Genomic DNA, 19,536 nt, shown 5'->3' with positions numbered 1-19,536 from the left:
GGGTGTAAATACTTTCTGATGGCACTGTATATATTGCCTGGCTGAATTTGTTTTTGATTTAGGTTGTCAGGTGAGAACTCTTCAACATGTTCGCAAAAGCCGCTTCATTCTACTTGCATATGTGTTCCTCCATGCTCTGTGTAGATCACCCGTGAAGATGCGGGGATGTATAAAGTCGACCTAAAGGATAACCGAGGAGAAGATACCAGCACACTCAGGCTAATGGATGAAGGTGTGATGTAACTGGATTGCTTTTTTGTTGGATGCGTTTTTACATTGCATTTGTAAATCATTTTGAACGATAGGATATGTTGAGGAAATATTATGGCCAACTATTCTTGAGGTGTATAAAAGACTATAGTAACTATGGAGGAATATGGATACAAATTTATTATGCTGAGTATCTGATTGTAGTAAGTTCATGAATCAATAAATAATCGATAAATGCGAAAAAAAAAAATAGTGGCAAATGGAATGGAATGGAAACAACAAAATTAAAAATTAAGAAATAAAATGATAATTAAAAATAAATGCCAAATGAAACATGTAAATTCAAAATAAAATGCTAGTGTATAAAATGATAGTGGAGTAGAAATTGAAATGAAAATACGCCAACACAGACATTTTCAATAATAACCGTTTTTTGGTGGTAAATGCTTTATGTGATTGTCCTGTATCTGCAGAATAATTCTCATAAATTCACACATTGGGAACCCTGTTTTTTATTCAAAGTATATGACCTGTTACAAAACTGTAAATAATGTGTTATCCAGGTTTAGATGATAATGATTCACAAATACTCTTATTTATGGCATAAAATGTTGTGAATACTTTCTGATAAATATAAAATAATATAATTAATAACTGTCACTTATTACTGGAACATGTTTCTTTTAAAAATCTCATTATTTTGTTTAAAATAAGCAAACATTTTATCTAAATATGTTCAGGTATGTTTGTTTGAAAAGTTGGAAACACTTGATTTTAATGATCATATGGACACATTATACACCATTTTGTTCCAAAATATACAAGTATCATGATTTAATCCCACGATGTTTAACTTGGTAATTATTTTATTAATTATATTTAGTTTATTACCCTTATCCACATCACTTATAGGCCACCACAGCTCAAGTTAACAGGAATTTGACAAAGTCACAGTAGATGTCCTCTGAGAAGCTCTACCATAGGTCCTCTGAGGATCTCTTCCGTCGCTTGCTCTCCACTGCTTACATGAGTGGTCCTCCAGATGAAAGTGTATTTTCATATGAAATTGCAACAATATCTCCTGCATTTTTCTAAGATGATGGCAGCATGAGAAAGTGTCAAAACTGGTAAAGTATATCATTAAAATAAGCAATAATATTGTTCACCAAAGAGCTGAAGACTCTGCTAGTAGAGTGTTTGATGGCTGTGCACTGCTACGCCACATTCCTTGGTCAAAGATTGGGACAATGAAATCAGTTTGTGACTCTTTTGTAGCTGATGTGTTGCATTACAGAAGATCTGGATTTCCCTTGTGGGTGATATGTGACAGTTGTGGTAGTGTAACATCCAAGGATCATGAGCAGAAGTGTCGTCACCTTCAAGAAACATTTCCTGAAATTGTTGTTTAAGACAAGACACCTGTTCCAGGAAAGCAGATGGCCTTTCTCTCTCAAACAAGTGAAATAAACAAAAATTCATCAAATTGCTTGTAAATCATCCAACTTAAACTGGGATTGAAGTATAACATGCTGGTGAAGAAGGTTATGCAGATGTAGTGATCATAAGAAAGGCACTGCAACTGTCACAAACTCCGAGAGTTATGATTGCCATTGCAGATGAGACAGATATTTCGATCTTGCTACTCCACAATTCAAGCAGTTCTGTTGATATATTCTTACAGATGAGACATCAAACCATATCCATCAAAGTTTCAAAGGAAGTGTTTGGGAGAGAGTTGTGTATATGTCTACCATTTGCCCATGCTATATCAGGATATGATACCATATCAGCTTTGTATGGCATCGGTAAAATTAAACCACTGAGTGTGCTCCAGTCATCACATAAATGGAGAGCAGATGAACTGATATTTGGGGACATCACAGCATCAAATAATGCAATACAAGATGTTGTAGAGAAATTTGTGCTAACCTTGTACAGTGGTGGTGCAAGAACATAGTGGTTGGATGAACTGTGCTATCTAAATGTGATCTCTCCAAAGTATGTGCTTGTTGAGTGTGCCACCAAACGGAAGAGCCATGCATTTTCATAGTCTTCGAGTACATCACCAAATCAGAACATGGCCTCATCCAAGAGACTATACTAACTATGGAGGAATATGGATACAAAGTGAAGAATGGCTCATTTCTACTCATTATCACCGACCAAGGCACCAGCACCTTCAGAACTGCTGATAGATACAAGCTCTTGTAGGAGCAAACAACACTTACAGTGCCCTCAGAAAGTATTCACATCCCCTGATTTTTTTTTTCATTTTTTTGTGTTGCAGCCTGAATTTAAAATAGAATAAATTGAGATTTTTTTTTTGTCACTGATCTACACATGATATTCTATAATGTCAAAGTAAAAAAAAAAATTTGAGAATTTTTTACAAAATAATTAACAATGAAAAGCTCAAAAGTCTTGCATCAATAAGTATTCAACCTCTTTGCTATGGCACTCCAAATTGAGCTCAGGTGCATCCAATTTCCTTTGATCATCCTTGAGATGTCTCAACAACTTGATTGGAGTCCACCTGTGGCCAATGCAATTGATTGGACATGATTTAGAAAGAAACACACATTTCTATATATGGTCCCACAGTTGAAAGTGCATGCCAGAGCAGAAACTCCACCACGAAGTCCAAGGAACTGTACTTAGAACTCCGAGACAGAATTGTGAGGAGGCATATAACAATTTCGAGAGTGTTGAAATTCCCAAGGGCACAGTGAGATCCATAATTAGGAAATGGAAAGAATTTGTAACCACCCATACTCTTCCTAGCTAGAATTGGCCGACTGACCAAACTGAGCAACCGGGTAAGAAGGAGCTCGGTCAGGTAGGTGATCAAGAATGCAGCGACCACTCTGACAGACCTACAGAGTTCTTTGGCTGAGATGGGAGAACCTGCCAGAAGGACATCGGTCTCTGCAGCACTTTCCAAATCTCGGCTTTATGGGAGAGTCGCCAGGTGGAAGTTAATCCTGAGAAAAAGGAACATGACAGCATGCCTGGAGTTTTCAAAAAAGCACAAGAAAGACTCTGAGACCATGAGGCAAAAGATTCTGTGGTCTGCTGAGATGAAAATTCAACTCTTTAGGCTGAATGCAATATGCTATGTCTGGTGGAAACTGAGAAAAGCTCATTATCCATCTAACACCATCCATACCATGAAACATGGTAGTGGCAGCATCATGCTCTCAGGATGCTTTTAAGTGGCAGGGACTGGGAGACTTTTAAGGAGAGAGGGAACAATGACTGGAGCCAAATACAGGCAATTCCTTGAAGAGAACCTGCTTCAGAGTGCAAAATACCTGAGACTGCTGCAAAGATTTACTTTCCAACAGGACAATGACCTTAAGCATACGTTTACATCCTTGAGTGGCCCAACCAAAGCCCAGACTTGAATGCCATTGAGAATCTGTGGAAAGATTTGAAGATTGATGTTCACCGATGCTCCCCATCCAACTTGACAGAGCTTGAGCAAATCTCCAAGGAAGAATGTGAGAAAATACCCAAATCCAGATGTGCAAAGCTGATTGACATACCCAAGAAACCTCGAAGCTGTAATCGCTGCCAAATGCACTTCTTCAAAGTATTGACTCAGGGGGCTGAATGTTATGTAAACTAGAAGGGCAACCAGTGGATCACATACCTCCATCATGTCATAACTGATCCACGAGAACATACCAGGCCAAATAGATTTTTGAAATATCATGCTATATATCGTTTTTAGCCTGATCTCTCAATGGTGAAGAATCACTTAAAAAACTAGAACGGGCACTCATAGAGCGCATACCTTCGCCGCCACTACTTTTTTTTTCTTGGTATGAGTGTGGGGAACTGGTTTCATTGAATGGTCTTATGACACAAATCACATATCTATGATGTCATGACCCCCCCCGCGCCGACTTTCGGGGGCTACGGACTAAACAACAATCAACTCACGTCGTTTTGGCGAATCTTCACTTGCAAGCTCGGTGAATACAACGTTTCAACAAGAGAAGGTAATCTCGTTTGATGCTGGTTTCATGCAAATCGAATAAGAATTGACTGAGTTATGCCGAAAACCGAATATTTTTCAAGGGAGTGACCCCCCCCCCCCGACATTTTACCCCAACCGGTGACATGTGTTATGACGTCATTGTGTCACAAGATTGGGCATTAAATTCTGAACATTTTGGTGCTGGGTTCATGTAAAGTGGACAAGAATTGACCGCGTTATGACAAAAACCGCATATTTTTCAAGGTCGTGGCGCCCCTGACCTTTGACCCCTAATCGGTAACAAGAGTATGGGCGTCATTGTGTCATATTGCATATCACAAGATGAGGCATTGAATTCTGAACATTTTGGCGTTAGTTGCATGCAAATTGAATAAAAATTGACCGTGTTATCGTAAAAGACTATTTTGACCTTTTTGTGACCTTGACCTTGACCTTTGACCCAAACGATCCCAAAATCTAAACGAATGCTTCCTGGCTAATAACCAATCATCCCACCAAATTTCATGCAATTCGGTTTAATACTTTTTGAGTTATACGAATCACAAGATTACAAATAAATAAATAAATAAATAAATACACGCCGACCAAAACATAACCTTTCGCAGAATGCGAAGGTAATTAAATAACTATCGTACCCAGATCCGAATTCGGATCTTCACTAAAATCAAATCCATTCGTCAAGGTCACACACCCAAACTCTCCACAAAGTTTCATCCAAATCCGTTAACAACTTTTTGAGACATTGTGATATATATATATATATATATATATATATATATATATATATATATATATATATATATATATATATATATATATATATATATATATATATACCTTGACGTTTTAGCCAGCGATGGCAACGTATTAAAATTTCAAGTTAATTGGATTAAAATTGAGGCTTTTAGAAATTTGGCCTATGTTGCCCTTTTCACCTATGGTGACCACAAAATTAATAAGTGGTTGAATTCATTGATCTTATTTGCATATCCTTTTCAAATTGCAACTGAATCGGTTGAAAATTGAGGATTTAGAAAATTTGGCCCAAATTGGCCTTTTGGCCCATTTTGACCTTTTGACCTATGTTTACCTCAAAATTAATGTGTTTGAATTCAGCGACCTGACATAAAAATGCTCTTCAAATTTCAAGTTAATGGGATAAAAATTGAGGATTTTAAAAATACCAACTTAGTTGTTGACCTTTGGTTGATGTTGACCTCAAAAAATGATTCACTGCTTGAATTCAGTGACCTGAAACATAAATTTTCTTCAAATTTCAAATCAATGTGATGAAAATTGAGGATTTTAGAAATACCAACTTAGTTGTTAACCTTGGGCCGATGTTGACCTCACAATCTATGCCCAACGATAGTCTAACTTAGGCATAGAGCGCATTGCACGCATCGCCGACGATGTCGTGATGTAGCCTATTAAAAGGCTGACACACAACGATTCGAATCATAACTGCCGTAGAAATGGAAGTGTCAACATCGCAGTCACACCTTGGCGATCTTGCCAGGGTATGCCGACCTAAAGGCCCGGTCACACCTTGAGGTTTTAGCCAGCGATGGCAACTTATTAAAATGTATGTAAAACGCTGGCTTACGTTGAACTTTTGATGTTTTTTTTAAAGATTTGGACGTATTCATAGCGACTTGGTCTTATGTATAACGCATTGGTAATGGACACAGAACGTTTCATTGTGTTATAGATAACTTATACCAACAAATGCTGAACCTGTTGTCGGCCTACACAACCGATGCCCAACGATAGTCTAACTTAGGCATAGTGCGTTGCACGCATCGCCGACGATGTCGTGACGTAGCCTATTAAAAGGCTGACGCACAACGATTCAAATCATAACTGCCGTAGAAATGGAAGTGTCAACATCGCGGTCACACCTTGGCGATCTTGCCAGAGTATGCCGACCTAAGAAAAATGTGTCTAAAACGTTGGGGCACGTCAAATACGGTATGAGTAAGTTTGGTATACGTGAGTACAACGCTAAAGTATGCTATCATACGTCGTAGTAAGAAGAGTACGTCAATAAATTTTAAACATGTTCAAAATTTTACGACGTACTCGGCGTATGACACACGTTCCGCATGCGATGGGGATAAGTTTTACACACGATATGTGGACGCTTACACACGTCCACAAAGGCTACTTATAAGCTACTCATAAGTCCAAACACGTCGCGGTAATGTCTTTTTTACGCGAAACTTATTTCTAACTTATGTTTGACGTGCTTTGAACCAATTCTTTACGTAGTCCCAACACACATCGACGTATGTAGACGTATTCCAATGACGTCTTCCGGTCGACAGAAACAAATAAATGAACGTGTTTCTAGCTTACAACTGCCATATAAAGACGTGTTCCCAGCGGTTTTGGGAATTGGTATATAAAAATGCTGCTCATAAAAGGGGAACCCAACAGTGTTTTCGAGTCCTTTTTGAGTCGATGTCCATGTCAGCAGTAACAGTATCAGTATCAGTATCAGTATCAGTATCAGTATTAGTATTAGTTGTTGTTTGTTCATGTTGGCAGTAGTAGGTGAGTGTGAGGGGGAGGGTGTGGGTTATGATGGATCGTCCTTGTGTTGAACGATTTAAATGATAAACTCAACGATTTAAATGGCTGCATCTCCACTATTGAAAGTAGATGCTTGCGCTCAACAATTGGATTTTTTTTACACTCAACGACTTTTAAACGGTACCACTCAGCTAGTTTCATTGTTTACAATGAACGATTTAAATTGCTGTCACTCGCCTTTGTTTTTTGACGCTGGTGTTTTGAAATTTGAAGCGTTTCTTCTGAACGTGTTAAAACGCTCAAACTCGACTATTTTAAATAGACGCTGCTGATGGACAATTGGAATCGTAGCCAAGCTAGACATCGAAGTGTGAACATCCTCGTCATGCCGAAGAAAAGTTTGTAGAATGCTGCAAATAAGTGTCCTGGCCGTGGCCGTGGACGCTGACGCAAGGACGATCCATTATACCGACGTCTTTCAGCCTATGAGTAACTTAAAAGTAACGTCTGTCGACGTGTGGCAACGATCGCGTAACAAGCCAACAACACGTTAATCATAGGTTAGAAATAAGTTTCGGGTACTCTAAACATTACCTCGACGTGTCTCAACTTATGATTAACTTACAAGTAGCATGTGTTGACGTCTGTCAACGATCGCAGACCGTGCATACAACTTGTGGCTAGCGTAGCGGAACGTGTGAGTCATACGCCGTGATACGTCGTGAAATTTCAAGCATGCAAAAATTTGAGGACAACCGAAAAGTACAACGTTTAAAGCCAGCGTACAACGACATATGGCAGTGTTTTTCAGAATGCTCTCAATGTTATCAAAACTTACCCATAACGTATTCACCGTGTGCCAGCGTTTTAGAAAAAAAATTTAAAAATCGGCAAACGTTGGCCAAAACGTCAACGTGTGACTGGGCCTTTTGTAATGGACACAGAACATTTCGTTGTGTTATAGATAACTTATACCAACGAATGCTGAACCTGTTGTCGGCCTACACAACCGATGCCCAACGATAGTCTAACTTAGGCATAGCGTGTTGCACGCATCGCCGACGATGTTGTGACGTAGCCTATTAAAAGGCTGATCCACAACGATTCGAATCATAACTGCCCTAGAAACGGAAGTGTCAACATCGCGGTCACACCTTGGCGATCTTGCCAGCGTATGCCGACCTAAGAAAAATGTGTCTAAAACGTTGGGGCACGTCAAATACAGAAAGAGTAAGTTTGGTATACGTGAGTACAACGGTAAAGTACACTATCATACGTCGTAGTAAGTAGAGTACGTCAAGAAATTTTAAACATGTTCAAAATTTTACGACGTATTCGGCGTATGACACACGTTCCGCATGGGATGGGGATAGGTTTTACACACGATATTTGGACGCTTACACACGTCCACAAAGGCTACTTATATACTGCTCATAAGTCGAAACACGTCGCGGTAATGTCTTTTTTACGCGAAACTTATTTCTAACTTATGTTTGACGTGCTTTGAACCAATTCTTTACGTAGTCCCAACACACATCGACGTATGTAGACGTATTCCAATGACATCTTCCGGTCGACAAAAAAAAAAAATTAACGTGTTTCTAGCTTACAACTGCCATATAAAGACGTGTTCCCAGCGGTTTTGGGAATTGGTATATAAAAATGCTGCTCATAAAATGGGAAACCAACAGTGTTTTCGAGTCCTTTTTGAGTCGATGTCCATGTCAGCAGTAACAGTATTAGTATTAGTATTAGTATTAGTATTAGTATTAGTAGTAGTTTGTTCATGTTGGCAGTAGTAGGTGAGTGTGAGGGGGTGGGTGTGGGTTATGATGGATCCTCCTTGCGTCCGCGTGTCCACGGGTAGGAGACATCTTTGCACCATTCTTCGAAGTTCTTCGTGGCTAATTTTTATGGGGCTTTTTCAAAAATGAGCTATGGCTTGTTTTTACGATTTTGGTCTATTTACAACGGGTTGGACAAATGCACAATGAACATTAATGTGCATAGAGCGCTTCGTTAACTTATAGATACGGTATACCAACGAATAATTATCGTGTAGCCGGCGTTCACAAACTATGCCCAATGATAGCCTAACTTATCCATATCGTGCGGCAGTTTATCTTTGCCGGTGACGTGGGGTTTGCTATTCATAGGCTGCCACTCAACGATTTAAATGGCTGCATCTCCACTATTCAAAGTAGACGCTTGCGCTCAACAATTGGATTTTTTTTTACACTCAACGACTTTTAAACGGTACCACTCAGCTATTTTCATTGTTTACAATGAACGATTTAAATTGCTGTCACTCGCCTTTGTTTTTTGACGCTGGCGCTCGGAAATTTTAATCGTTTCTATTGAACGTGCTAAATCGCTCAAACTCCACTATTGAAAGTAGACACTTGCGCTCAACAATTGGATTTTTTTTTACACTCAACGACTTTTAAACGGTACCACTCAACTCTTTTCATTGTTTACAATGAACGATTTAAATTGCTGTCACTCGCCTTTGTTTTTTGACGCTGGGGTTTGGAAATTTGAAGCGTTTCTTCTGAACGTGTTAAAATGCTCAAACTCGACTATTTTAAATAGACGCTGCCGATGGACAATTGGAATCATAGCCAAGCTAGACATCGAAGTGTGAACATCCTCGTCATGCTGAAGAAAAGTTTGAAGAATGCTGCAAATAAGTGTCCTGGCCGTGGCCGTGGACGCTGACGCAAGGACGATCCATTATACCGACGTCTTTCAGCCTATGAGTAACTTAAAAGTAACGTCTGTCGACGTGTGGCAACGATCGCGTAACGTGCCAACAACACATTAATCATAGGTTAGAAATAAGTTTCGGGTACGCTAAACATTAACTCGGCATGTCTCAACTTATGATTAACTTACAAGTAGCATGTGTTGACGTCTGTCAACGATCGCAGACCGTGCATACAACTTGTGGCCAGCGTAGCGAAACGTGTTCATCATACGCCGGCATACGTCGTGAAATTTCAAGCATGCAAAAATTTGAGGACAACCGAAAGTACAACGTTTAAAGCCAGCGTACAACGACGTATGGCAGTGTTTTTCAGCGTGCTCTCAATGTTATCAAAACTTACCCATAACGTATTCAATGTGTGCCAGCGTTTTAGAAAAAAATTTCAAAAATCGGCATACGTTGGCTAAAACGTCAAGGTGTGACTGGGCCTTTAGCCACAAACTTGGTATGGGGACACAATATATTGTATGTTTGTGTTTTCCTCTAATTTAATTGATAAATCCATGCATAGAAAGCGTTTACTTAGCAGAAGTTATACAGGACATGATGAAGCTCCATTGATGGCCATTTTGAAATTTCCCCATTTGTGAATTTGTGAGAATATTTTTGTGACTATTTCAACTCCTCATAAGGTGTTTAAAACACAAATATGGTTATTGTTGAAAATGTCTCAGTCATTGTCAATTTCTACTGAAATGTACTATGAATACAAAGGGATAAAGGCCAATTGTGTTTTTCATCAAAACATGACTTTTTGGTCTTGCTGCGAATGTGCTAGATTGCATTGCTGCCTCTCACTTTGTCCCGGTGTTTGTTTATTTCTAGTGTTTGATGAACTCATGAAGGAGGTTGCAAGATACAGCGGTAAGTTACATGCACACACATTATAAAAAGTCCACCAGTCCGATTATCTTTATTTATCGTGATTTTCCTTGTTACAGCGGAGTCTGCAACACCCCTCAAGATGCAGCCAACCGCTGAAGGGATCAAACTGTACAGTCACGTCGCATTCTATCCTGAGGAACTCAAGATCTCTTGGTTTCAGAGGTAGAGTGCCTTTTTCGTTAAGCTTGTTAACAATCGAGGCAGCACGGTTGCTCTCTGTAGCATGCTAGCCTCTTGTTATGTGGTTCTAGGTTCAGAAAGAACTATCTAAACTGTTCGTATAATGTGGGACCAGAAAAGGATGCAATCCTTTGGAGGGACATCATTCCAGCTGTCACGTAACCAGAGTAAAGATGCTAACTTTCCCTTAGACCTATTTTCGAGGAGAGTACTGTTCTTAATGTGTGCAATTTCCTGTTCCCCCTTGTTGAACGAATCAAATCTTGGAATATACTGACGTTTCCTGAGTCAGTATCACCTGTGGAAGTCTGTTTGTCATTTATTCTCCATTGGCACATATTGGTTAAATATTGTTCTTTTGAGGTTAAATGACCCGTTTCATTGTGAGTGGACCAGGTTTATAACCAGGCCATTTTTCTAAATGCAACCTAATCAATGCCATATTTGCCAATTTGAAGTTTTACGGGACCAGGAGGGATCCGATTGACTTTTGTTCAGTCGGCTTTTTGTGCAGATCAATTGATGATCAATTAAGGGTGTGGCATTATATAATTGGCTTGTTTTTTGTTGTTTGTTTTTTGTTTTTTTTGTATACCTTGTCAAGGCTCATATGAGAGCTAACACACAATGCACAGCAAGGGGGGCATGAGGCAAGAGGGGTGTGGGAAGGTTAAAACAGTGAGGAACAGAGACATTAGGAGATCTGTGGAAGGGGGAGGGATGGGGGTGGGGAACATGGGGTATACAAAATGGACACTACAGGGACTTTCAGGAAGGAAAGCAGGGAATTTGAAGGAGGTGGATTTGGGGTGGATTAATGGGGGTAAAAAAAATATCGATTATTTTGATGGGGGATCTTATTTTGATAAGAGGTGGTGGTGAACAGCTGTTTAGAAGGCCTGGAGGGAAGAATGGGATTGAACAGAGTGAGGGAGTTTATTCCAAAGGTGGGGACAAAGAGGAATGAAAGACTGAAGGTGAGCAGTGATTCTTGATTTTGATAGTTTTACCAGAAGGGGGTTGTTGGCGGACCTTGAGCGCTCTGCAGAAATATGGTGGGGACAAATCACAGACAGCGCAGGAGGGGGGGGAGGGGCGAGACCGGAGAGGATACGGTAGAAGACAAAAAGACCACTGACCTGCCTGTGGTGAGAGAGTGAGAGGCCCAAATACTCATCCTCATCGTGGGAGCTGCCAATGATCCGAAATACCTTGGTTTCCACAGTGTGAAACCGAGAAAGGTGAGAAGCAGGAGAGCCAGCCCTAGGGGAGAGCAGTACTCCATCAGGCTGTGGATGAAAGCTTTGTATGTGGTAAGGAGCTCAGGTGGGCCGAGGAAGGACTTTGCGCGATGGAGGATTCCCAGTCGGTGACTGGCTTTGGAAGCCAAGTTGGAAATGTGGCTTTCACAGGAAAGATCATGGCAGATTGTGAGACCCAGAAGCTTGAAAGAAAGGACTTCTTCCAAAGGATTGTTGCGAAAGTAGATGGGGGGGGGGGAGGGTGTTCAAAATGGTCCTTTCGGAGAGACATAGTGAGAGTGTTAGAGTGTTATCATCTCCAAATTATATTCTTAACATCTCCAATTTTTATTTCCACAATGGTGCCTCTACCAGACCCACATAATGCAAACCAATTTACTAATTCCTAGACCATCTGTAAGCTGCTGTACATTGTTTTACTCAACATGTGATCAAAATGTGATGAAGTTGTGAATGTTACTCAAGCAAACATAAAAGCTTCCTGATACCATACCAGGTCTAACAAGTAAGGAGGTATGAAGATGAGGCAGTAGAGGTAATGGCGGTTTATTCACGAATGCCATAATTAAAAATGAGACTCGTCGACCATTATATGACATTTCATTATGAAAGACTTATTGCTATAGTTGTCTACCTTTGGGGTCTTGCTCTTGAGTAAGTTTCTTTGTATACTCTCAATTCACTGCATAACAGTAAAATCATAACTGAAGGACAAGTTTTAAACCAAGATAAACAAGTGTCCTTTGAAAAAAAAAATGAGCCATGTTTAGCAGCAGTAAATCTATTTGTCAGTCAAATGCGCAAAGCTAAGCAAAATTTTGTGTTTAATGCAGGAACACCAAACTAGCTTCCACAGACAAGACTCGTAGTGGTGTAACACATAACCAGATATGGCTGCTCATTTCCAATCCAAATGACCGTGACAAAGGTCGCTACAACCTGGAGTTGTTCGATGGTAAGAAGACCCATCAACGAACCATTGAACTCGCTGGCGATGGTGAGTTTTGCTTTAACGAAATTTGACACTACTTAAATGTCTCATGCCTAATTGTCAGTTCAACGAATTCCTGTATTTACCTCCTATCATTTCATCACCTACTTATATATGCATCGACGAACAATCAGGATTGAATATCATGACAGTTAATATATTTCTTTCTTTGATGATTTCTTTCTACGCATTCTTTGATGGTACTCATACTTCAATGCTTCCAGTTCATGGACACAGTCATGTCCATATTACCCACTCTGTTCTGTTATCTCTGAACATGGATGGAAACCCTTCAATCAGACATACACAACATAACCAATTATATTAATCGTGGTAATCCTTATATAGATTTCAAAATGATGCCTCAATGGTGAATTATCACGAGACATGAATAATTTGGGAATTATTATGGAAGCAAAGCAATTGCTCTGTCCACTTTTGAACACACTAACTATTGTAGAGCATTGCTGAACATTTTCAACTTGGATTTACTGAGAAAGAGCACATATCTCCAGCTTTGCTCATCTTGCTCTTTGTGGTCCATTTCCCATTTCAGCCTTTTGGTTTTGTTACTTCTCAGCTGTTACACTTCCATTGAGAATGCTTTGCAGTACAATGAGTATATAATGCATTGTTCACACGGTGACGTATTTCATTCCAAGAAACATGACCACTCTTTCTGTTCCAAGGCATGAGCTGTGAACTTTACTCCCACAAACAGAAAAAGCTTCCTGATACCAGGTCTCACAAGTAGGGAGGTTGGAGGATTGACCATTATATACTATCTCATATAGATGCCGGCAATGCACTCGCCTAACGGAATGCTTGAGGCATCTTTACAGGCCTGTTACCAAAGATGGCACTGAATATCTTGTATCATAGGATATTTTCTTAATTTTTTTACCTAACTTTATATACACAAGTTAAATAAATAACACAACTGGTAGTGTTTCTTGGACAGTCGTTAGCATCTTGTTCGTATAACTTTTACAACTCCCATTCATATTACTTTACTTCTTCACTAGTTCCATATTTCCAGTACTGTATCTGAACCAACGTATTCTACAGTCCATATTGGTTCCTTTGATGCAGCGAACATATTATGCATGAAATGTATGAAATACGAGTTAATAGGTTGAAATGTCTGACAAAGGAATTTTTATTTTACAGATTTTGATGAAGCTGTTGCTGAATATCAAAGGCTGAAGTAAGTGCGTTTGTTGACAAACATCCTTGTAATGACCAAAAAAGTTTGTTACAAATGCTTATTTGGAAAACAAAGCAGCATTTATTGGGAGCCTTCACCATTACAGGTCTCATTTAACTTTATACTTTTTGTTTATCCTTCTCACTATCCTGAGGATGCTTGTTGGATCATTGAAACAGTGATTGAAACCATAGAGTTCCAGCAATTCTGCTTTAAAATGTATAGGTCAGGTTTATTAGATGTGAAAAATACCAAACAAAAATACCAAAAAAAATATAAATAAAATGGAAACACCTGGGTAAATGAGGGACACCAAGCAACAGCTTCCACACATGCATGGTCCATGTGTTAATTAAGGAAATAACATCCCGCATGCTTCGGCCGGTCATGTGTAAAAATGCTGCACAGGCCTGGTTGTCTATAATTATGGCTGCAAGAGGAGACCTCCCCAATGCCCCCATCCACAGAACACCTGTGGTCACCCAATGGTTTGATGAGCATGACACTGATGTTATCCATATGTCATGGCCTTCTCAGTCACCAAATCTGAACCCAACAGAGCATTTATGGGATATTCCAGAATGACGCCTGAGACGGCGTTTTCCACCTCCATCAGACAGGCGTGAGTTGATAAACTTTCTCGTGGAAGAATGGTGTCGCATCCCTCGTGCAGAATTCCAGATGCTGGTGGAGTCTATGCCACGGTACATACAGGCAGTACTGGTCACACATGGAGGCGCAACGCCCTATCGAGTGACTCTACATTAGTGTTTCCATTTTTTTTTGTTCACTACCTGTATATCTTAACCATCATCATAACTTCAACAAATCGTAATCACCCAAATCAGTCATTAATATTCTAAATACAATGTCTGACACGCATTTACTATGTGAAGCGGTGTTGACACAAAATGTCAATAATTTGTCTGTAAAGCATCACTTTTCGTATTCAACCTCACTTAGTTGGCAGGATGCTGAAACATGCATCTCTTAGTTCTGTAAACTAAAGCAGTTCAACAGAAGCAAAGCTACATCGTCCATTTTCTTTCAAAACTGCACAAACATATCATCCAAGGATACTGTCATTTGCCACTCTACATATGGAGTTATCGCAATATCGCAACATCATGATTTTGAGAATTATCCACTCATGTACACATGGTCACATGACATCAGACACGTCAATTGTACTCCAGTGCATCATAAAAACATTATTATTTCTAAACGTCATAACAGCTCCCTGTGAGGGGCGTGTATTGATTTGTGCACGTTTATCCATATTATATCCTCTAAATGCTGAACACCATGCAAGGAAGCATCACATATCATTTTCGGTCTTCGGTATGCCTCGGCCACGGTCAGAATTGAATTGGGGACCGAGCATAGTCAGAGTGCACACTCAAACGATTATGCTACCGAGTATTTTTTTTTTCATGTAGTATGTTATAAGTGATGCCTCCTACGTGAGTTCTTAGCAGTTTCTGCATTATAATTAAATTTGACAAGGCAGTTCAGATGTTTCGAATGAGCGGCTTTCTTCAGATTTGAAGGTTACTTCCCCAATAATCATACTGTTTCATGGCATCATTTTCTGAACATGCAGCTGTTGTGCCGATGATGCAATGTCCTCTGCTTGCTGGGACAGGAATTTGCAATTTGGCCATGGTGCCAGTTGAACGTCCATTCGAGGGATGGCACACACATTGATGAACTACCCAGCCTGTGAAACACCATGATGACAGTTTATAGCTGGGTCAGGATTCAATTTATGGTCATTAAGTTAAAAAAAATTAATGTCCTTGTACTGTCTATTATATTTGGACAAAATCTCTTCTATGAGCCTTAGATATTGTATAATTTTTTTAATTTATTCATACAGTCTATTATATTGCCCATGTATTGGTAGAGATGAGTATTTTCATTGATATCACCTTGCATAGGCAGCTGCTAATTAAATTGAATTGTATAAATATTTAAATCACTTTCCTCTTAATTGTATAAGCTCATGAAGGAGTTTATTTAAATCATCAAATTCAAACGTTTATAATTATTATTATCTATCTGACAAATAATCGAGGCTGTTCGATAATTTTATTTTTGTTTTCTCAAAGAGTAACAAAACCTAGGCTAAAGGCCCTGTCACACCTTGACGATTTAGCCAGCGTATGCCGACGTATGAAAATTTGTCTAAAACGCTGACACACATCGAATACGTTATGGGTAAGTTTTGTATACATTAAGAGCACGCTGGCATACGCCGTAGTACGCTGGCATACGTCGTAGTACGCCGAGCTCGTCGACAAATTTTCCATGCTTGAAATTTTTCGACGTATGTCAGCGTATGACTCGCACGTTCCGCATAATGCTGGCCATAAGTTGTAGGCACGTTACGCGATCGTTGACACACGTCGACACACGTTATTTGTAAGTTACTCATAAGTCGAAACACGTCGAGGTAATGTTTAGCGTCAGTGTTCCAGACTCCATAGCTTTGTTTTTTTGTTTTCTTCGGCATGATGGTGATGTTGACACTTCGATTTATAGTGAGGTTATAATATAGTATAATTCATAGGCTGCCGCTCAACGATTTAAATCATAACCACACTAGAAATCGAAGTGTCAACATCACTGTCATGCTGAAGAAAAAAAACAAAACAAAAAACATGGAGTCTGGAACACTGACGGGTTCCCCCTGTGTGAACCCCATTTTTATATACCAATTCCCCTAAACGCTGCCAATACGTCATTATACGGTAGCTGTAAGTTAGTAACACATTCAGTAAGTTCTGTGGTCATCGGGAAGACGTCAAATACATCTACATACGTCAATATGCGTTGGAGATACGTTACTCATAGGTTTAAAGCACGTTACTCATAGATTAGAAATTTGTTTCGGGTATGCTAAACATTACCTCGATGTGTTTCGACTTATGAGTAACTTACAAGTAACGTGTGTTGATGTGTGGCAACGATCGCGTAACGTGCCTACAACTTATGCCAGCGTATGCGGAACGTGTGCATCATACGCTGGATACGTCAAAAAATTTTCAACATGCTGAAAATTTGTCGACCTACTCGGCGTACTACGACGTATGCCAGCGTGCTTCAACGTGCTTCAGTGTGCTCTTAACATATACAAAACCTACCCATAACGTATTCGATGTGTGCCAGCGTATTCGGCAAATTTTTCATACGTCGGCATATGCTAACAAATCGTCAAGGTGTGACAGCGGCTTGACACTTTGATGTCTAGTGCGGTTATGATTTGATTTGTCGAGCTGCAGCCTTTTAATAGGCTACGGCACGTGATCGTCAGCGATACGCTGTCGCGCGCTCTGCATAAGTTAGACTATCGTTGGACATAGGTTGTGAACGCCGACAACACGCTCAGCATTCATTGGTATAAGTTATCTATTTGTGATTGAAACGTTCTGTGTACGTTACTAATACATTATGCATACGTCCAACTCGTTATGAATAGTCCAAAACTGGAAAAAAACCTCAATAGTTCAGTGTACGCCAGCGTTTTGCATACATTTTGATACCTTGCCATACGCTGGCTAAAACCTCAACGTGTGACAGGGCTTTAAAGGATGAGCATGTTGACAGAACGTGGAAAGCCACACACTAATAATGGGGCAGTGGGGCAACATGCAGACTCTAAATTTATCAAGCTAAAGTGTTTAAACCAGATTTTATCAGTTTCTTCAGTAGAAGAGTTTTAGCCCAACACCAAGTCATTTCTGAATTACTAATTTATTTCACCAATACTCAAACTGTTTTATTCTCTCTTTCACCACTGCAGGGCGGCAGCTCTTGCTGAGAAAAGTAAGTGAGATTCTGTTTCCATAAAGACAAATGAACATAAACAGAGCTGCATGCATTGTTGAGGTTTGGCTACATATAAATATCTGTAACAAGCTTCATTTCAAGTTTAAAAAAGAAAAAACCTACATTGATTTCTGGTTTTGTTTTCAGATCGTGCTCGAGTAGTTGGAGGTCTTCCTGATGTCGTTGCAATTCAGGAAGGAAAGGTGAGTTTGTGCCACTGAGATGAGAACTAATTTGTGCTCAAAGTGGAATGAGTAAAACTTTTCTTTTGCAGTTTGAGGAAGTTTTTGTGACATTGTATTGGTGAAAATCTGAATTGATTCACTCTCAAACAGTACCTTGCACAATTACATATGCGGAGGTAGGCGCAAGTCAAAGCAGTGGCCGTTTTTCTGAACTGCTCTTTAATACCCTATGTTCCGCAGACACTCAACCTGACATGTAGCCTGTGGGGCGACCCAACTCCAGAAGTTTGCTGGATGCACAATGACCGGGAGCTTGAGCTTGACGAGCATTTCAGCACCAAGTTTGAGGATGGCCGCCATGCCGCCTTCACTATACGAGGAGTCCACACCGTGCACTCGGGAAAGTACAGCATCCGCGTTCGCAACAAGTTTGGGGGTGAGACAGGAGACTTCACAGTCAGTGTGTATAGGCCAGAGGACATGTCAGAGGAGGAGGAGGGTTCTGAAGGAAGTAGCCAAAGAGTACTTAGCTAGGATCTGATTTTAAGAACTTTGGGTGGTTTTGAGGAGGAAATCGTAAGGATAGAGAGCTTTAGAGAGTCTTGGGAAAGTGTATGAGGTTTTTGGTTGTCTTTTCTTTGGGTGAGAATTATAGGGTGAAGATAAGCAAGCATAGGCTTTAAGAAATGTGACCATAGAAGAAAATAAAAGGAAGATTGGATACCTGATAATTGGTCATCTGGAAGCTATACATATTGCATTTGGAAGAGAAGGGAGTTACGTTCCAAAAAAGTTTTGAGGAATGGAAGAGAAAAAGGAAAGAAAGGAGTGTATTGAAGTTGGAGAAGAGGGCAAATAATGGATAGTGGAGTTTTGGGAGTATTTGGAGAAAAAGGGAAGGGAGGACAGGGTTGTCAAATATTATAACAGTTTGCATACACCATAAGTAGAATGCGCCTAAGGCATGGAGGTACCAGAAATAGCCTCATGTGTTAGAGGTCTGCATTAGCCAAGACAGAATGAACATCTTTATGTGTTAGCCATGACAGAATACAGAGCTTCACTGATTTGGAATTGAAAATGTTGGCATGTCCTAAATAACTTCCTCACCATTGTGTGTGGCCAGTATAATAAACCAAAATGTAATGCAACCTTTCCGTGTGTATCTATGTTTCCACATGTCATCACACTATTAAATTGATTGCAATCATGGCTTCGCTGTATTTTTGCATTTGTGACCATAGCGGAAATATCCTTTATGGAAAAAATGTTTCAGCAGATGCATCACCGAGCTGTTAGAATTCACCTGGGCTTGTGTTGATTCTTATCTGGTATTTTCCATCACAATGTTCCATAAATGACTTCTTCGTTTGTTCCTATGCAGCACAAGGCTGCGTGGTAACATCATTGTTTAAGGACGCAGGAGCTGTGCTGATGATGCAATGCCCTCTGCTGGCTCGGGTAGGAATTTGGAATTTCG

At 39.9% G+C, this 19,536-nt stretch overlaps 1 protein-coding gene across 2 annotated transcripts in view; it reads left to right on the top strand.

Annotated features, from left to right (window-relative positions):
- The window catches only part of LOC147035292 (myomesin-1-like), a 95,513-nt gene extending 76,245 nt beyond the window's left edge, over nucleotides 1-19,268 (top strand). For both annotated transcript variants that reach the window (XM_085896528.1, XM_085896517.1), the window contains exons 30-37: nucleotides 145-232; nucleotides 10,341-10,379; nucleotides 10,457-10,562; nucleotides 12,676-12,839; nucleotides 14,004-14,040; nucleotides 17,846-17,868; nucleotides 18,019-18,074; nucleotides 18,297-19,268. In XM_085896528.1, the coding sequence (XP_085752654.1) occupies nucleotides 145-232; nucleotides 10,341-10,379; nucleotides 10,457-10,562; nucleotides 12,676-12,839; nucleotides 14,004-14,040; nucleotides 17,846-17,868; nucleotides 18,019-18,074; nucleotides 18,297-18,590 (807 nt within the window). In that variant the 3' untranslated portion in view covers nucleotides 18,591-19,268. The remainder of the gene's footprint in view (nucleotides 1-144; nucleotides 233-10,340; nucleotides 10,380-10,456; nucleotides 10,563-12,675; nucleotides 12,840-14,003; nucleotides 14,041-17,845; nucleotides 17,869-18,018; nucleotides 18,075-18,296) is intronic.
- The last annotated feature ends 268 nt before the right edge of the window (nucleotides 19,269-19,536 follow it).

This window comes from Eptatretus burgeri, chromosome 1 (genome assembly GCF_056783735.1).
Source record: "Eptatretus burgeri isolate ZD-2024b chromosome 1, Ebu_testis_v1, whole genome shotgun sequence".
NCBI classification, from domain to species: domain Eukaryota; kingdom Metazoa; phylum Chordata; class Myxini; order Myxiniformes; family Myxinidae; genus Eptatretus; species Eptatretus burgeri.
The sequence above is the reverse complement of the archived record's forward strand: the minus strand, read 5'-3'. Positions and strand labels throughout refer to the sequence as shown.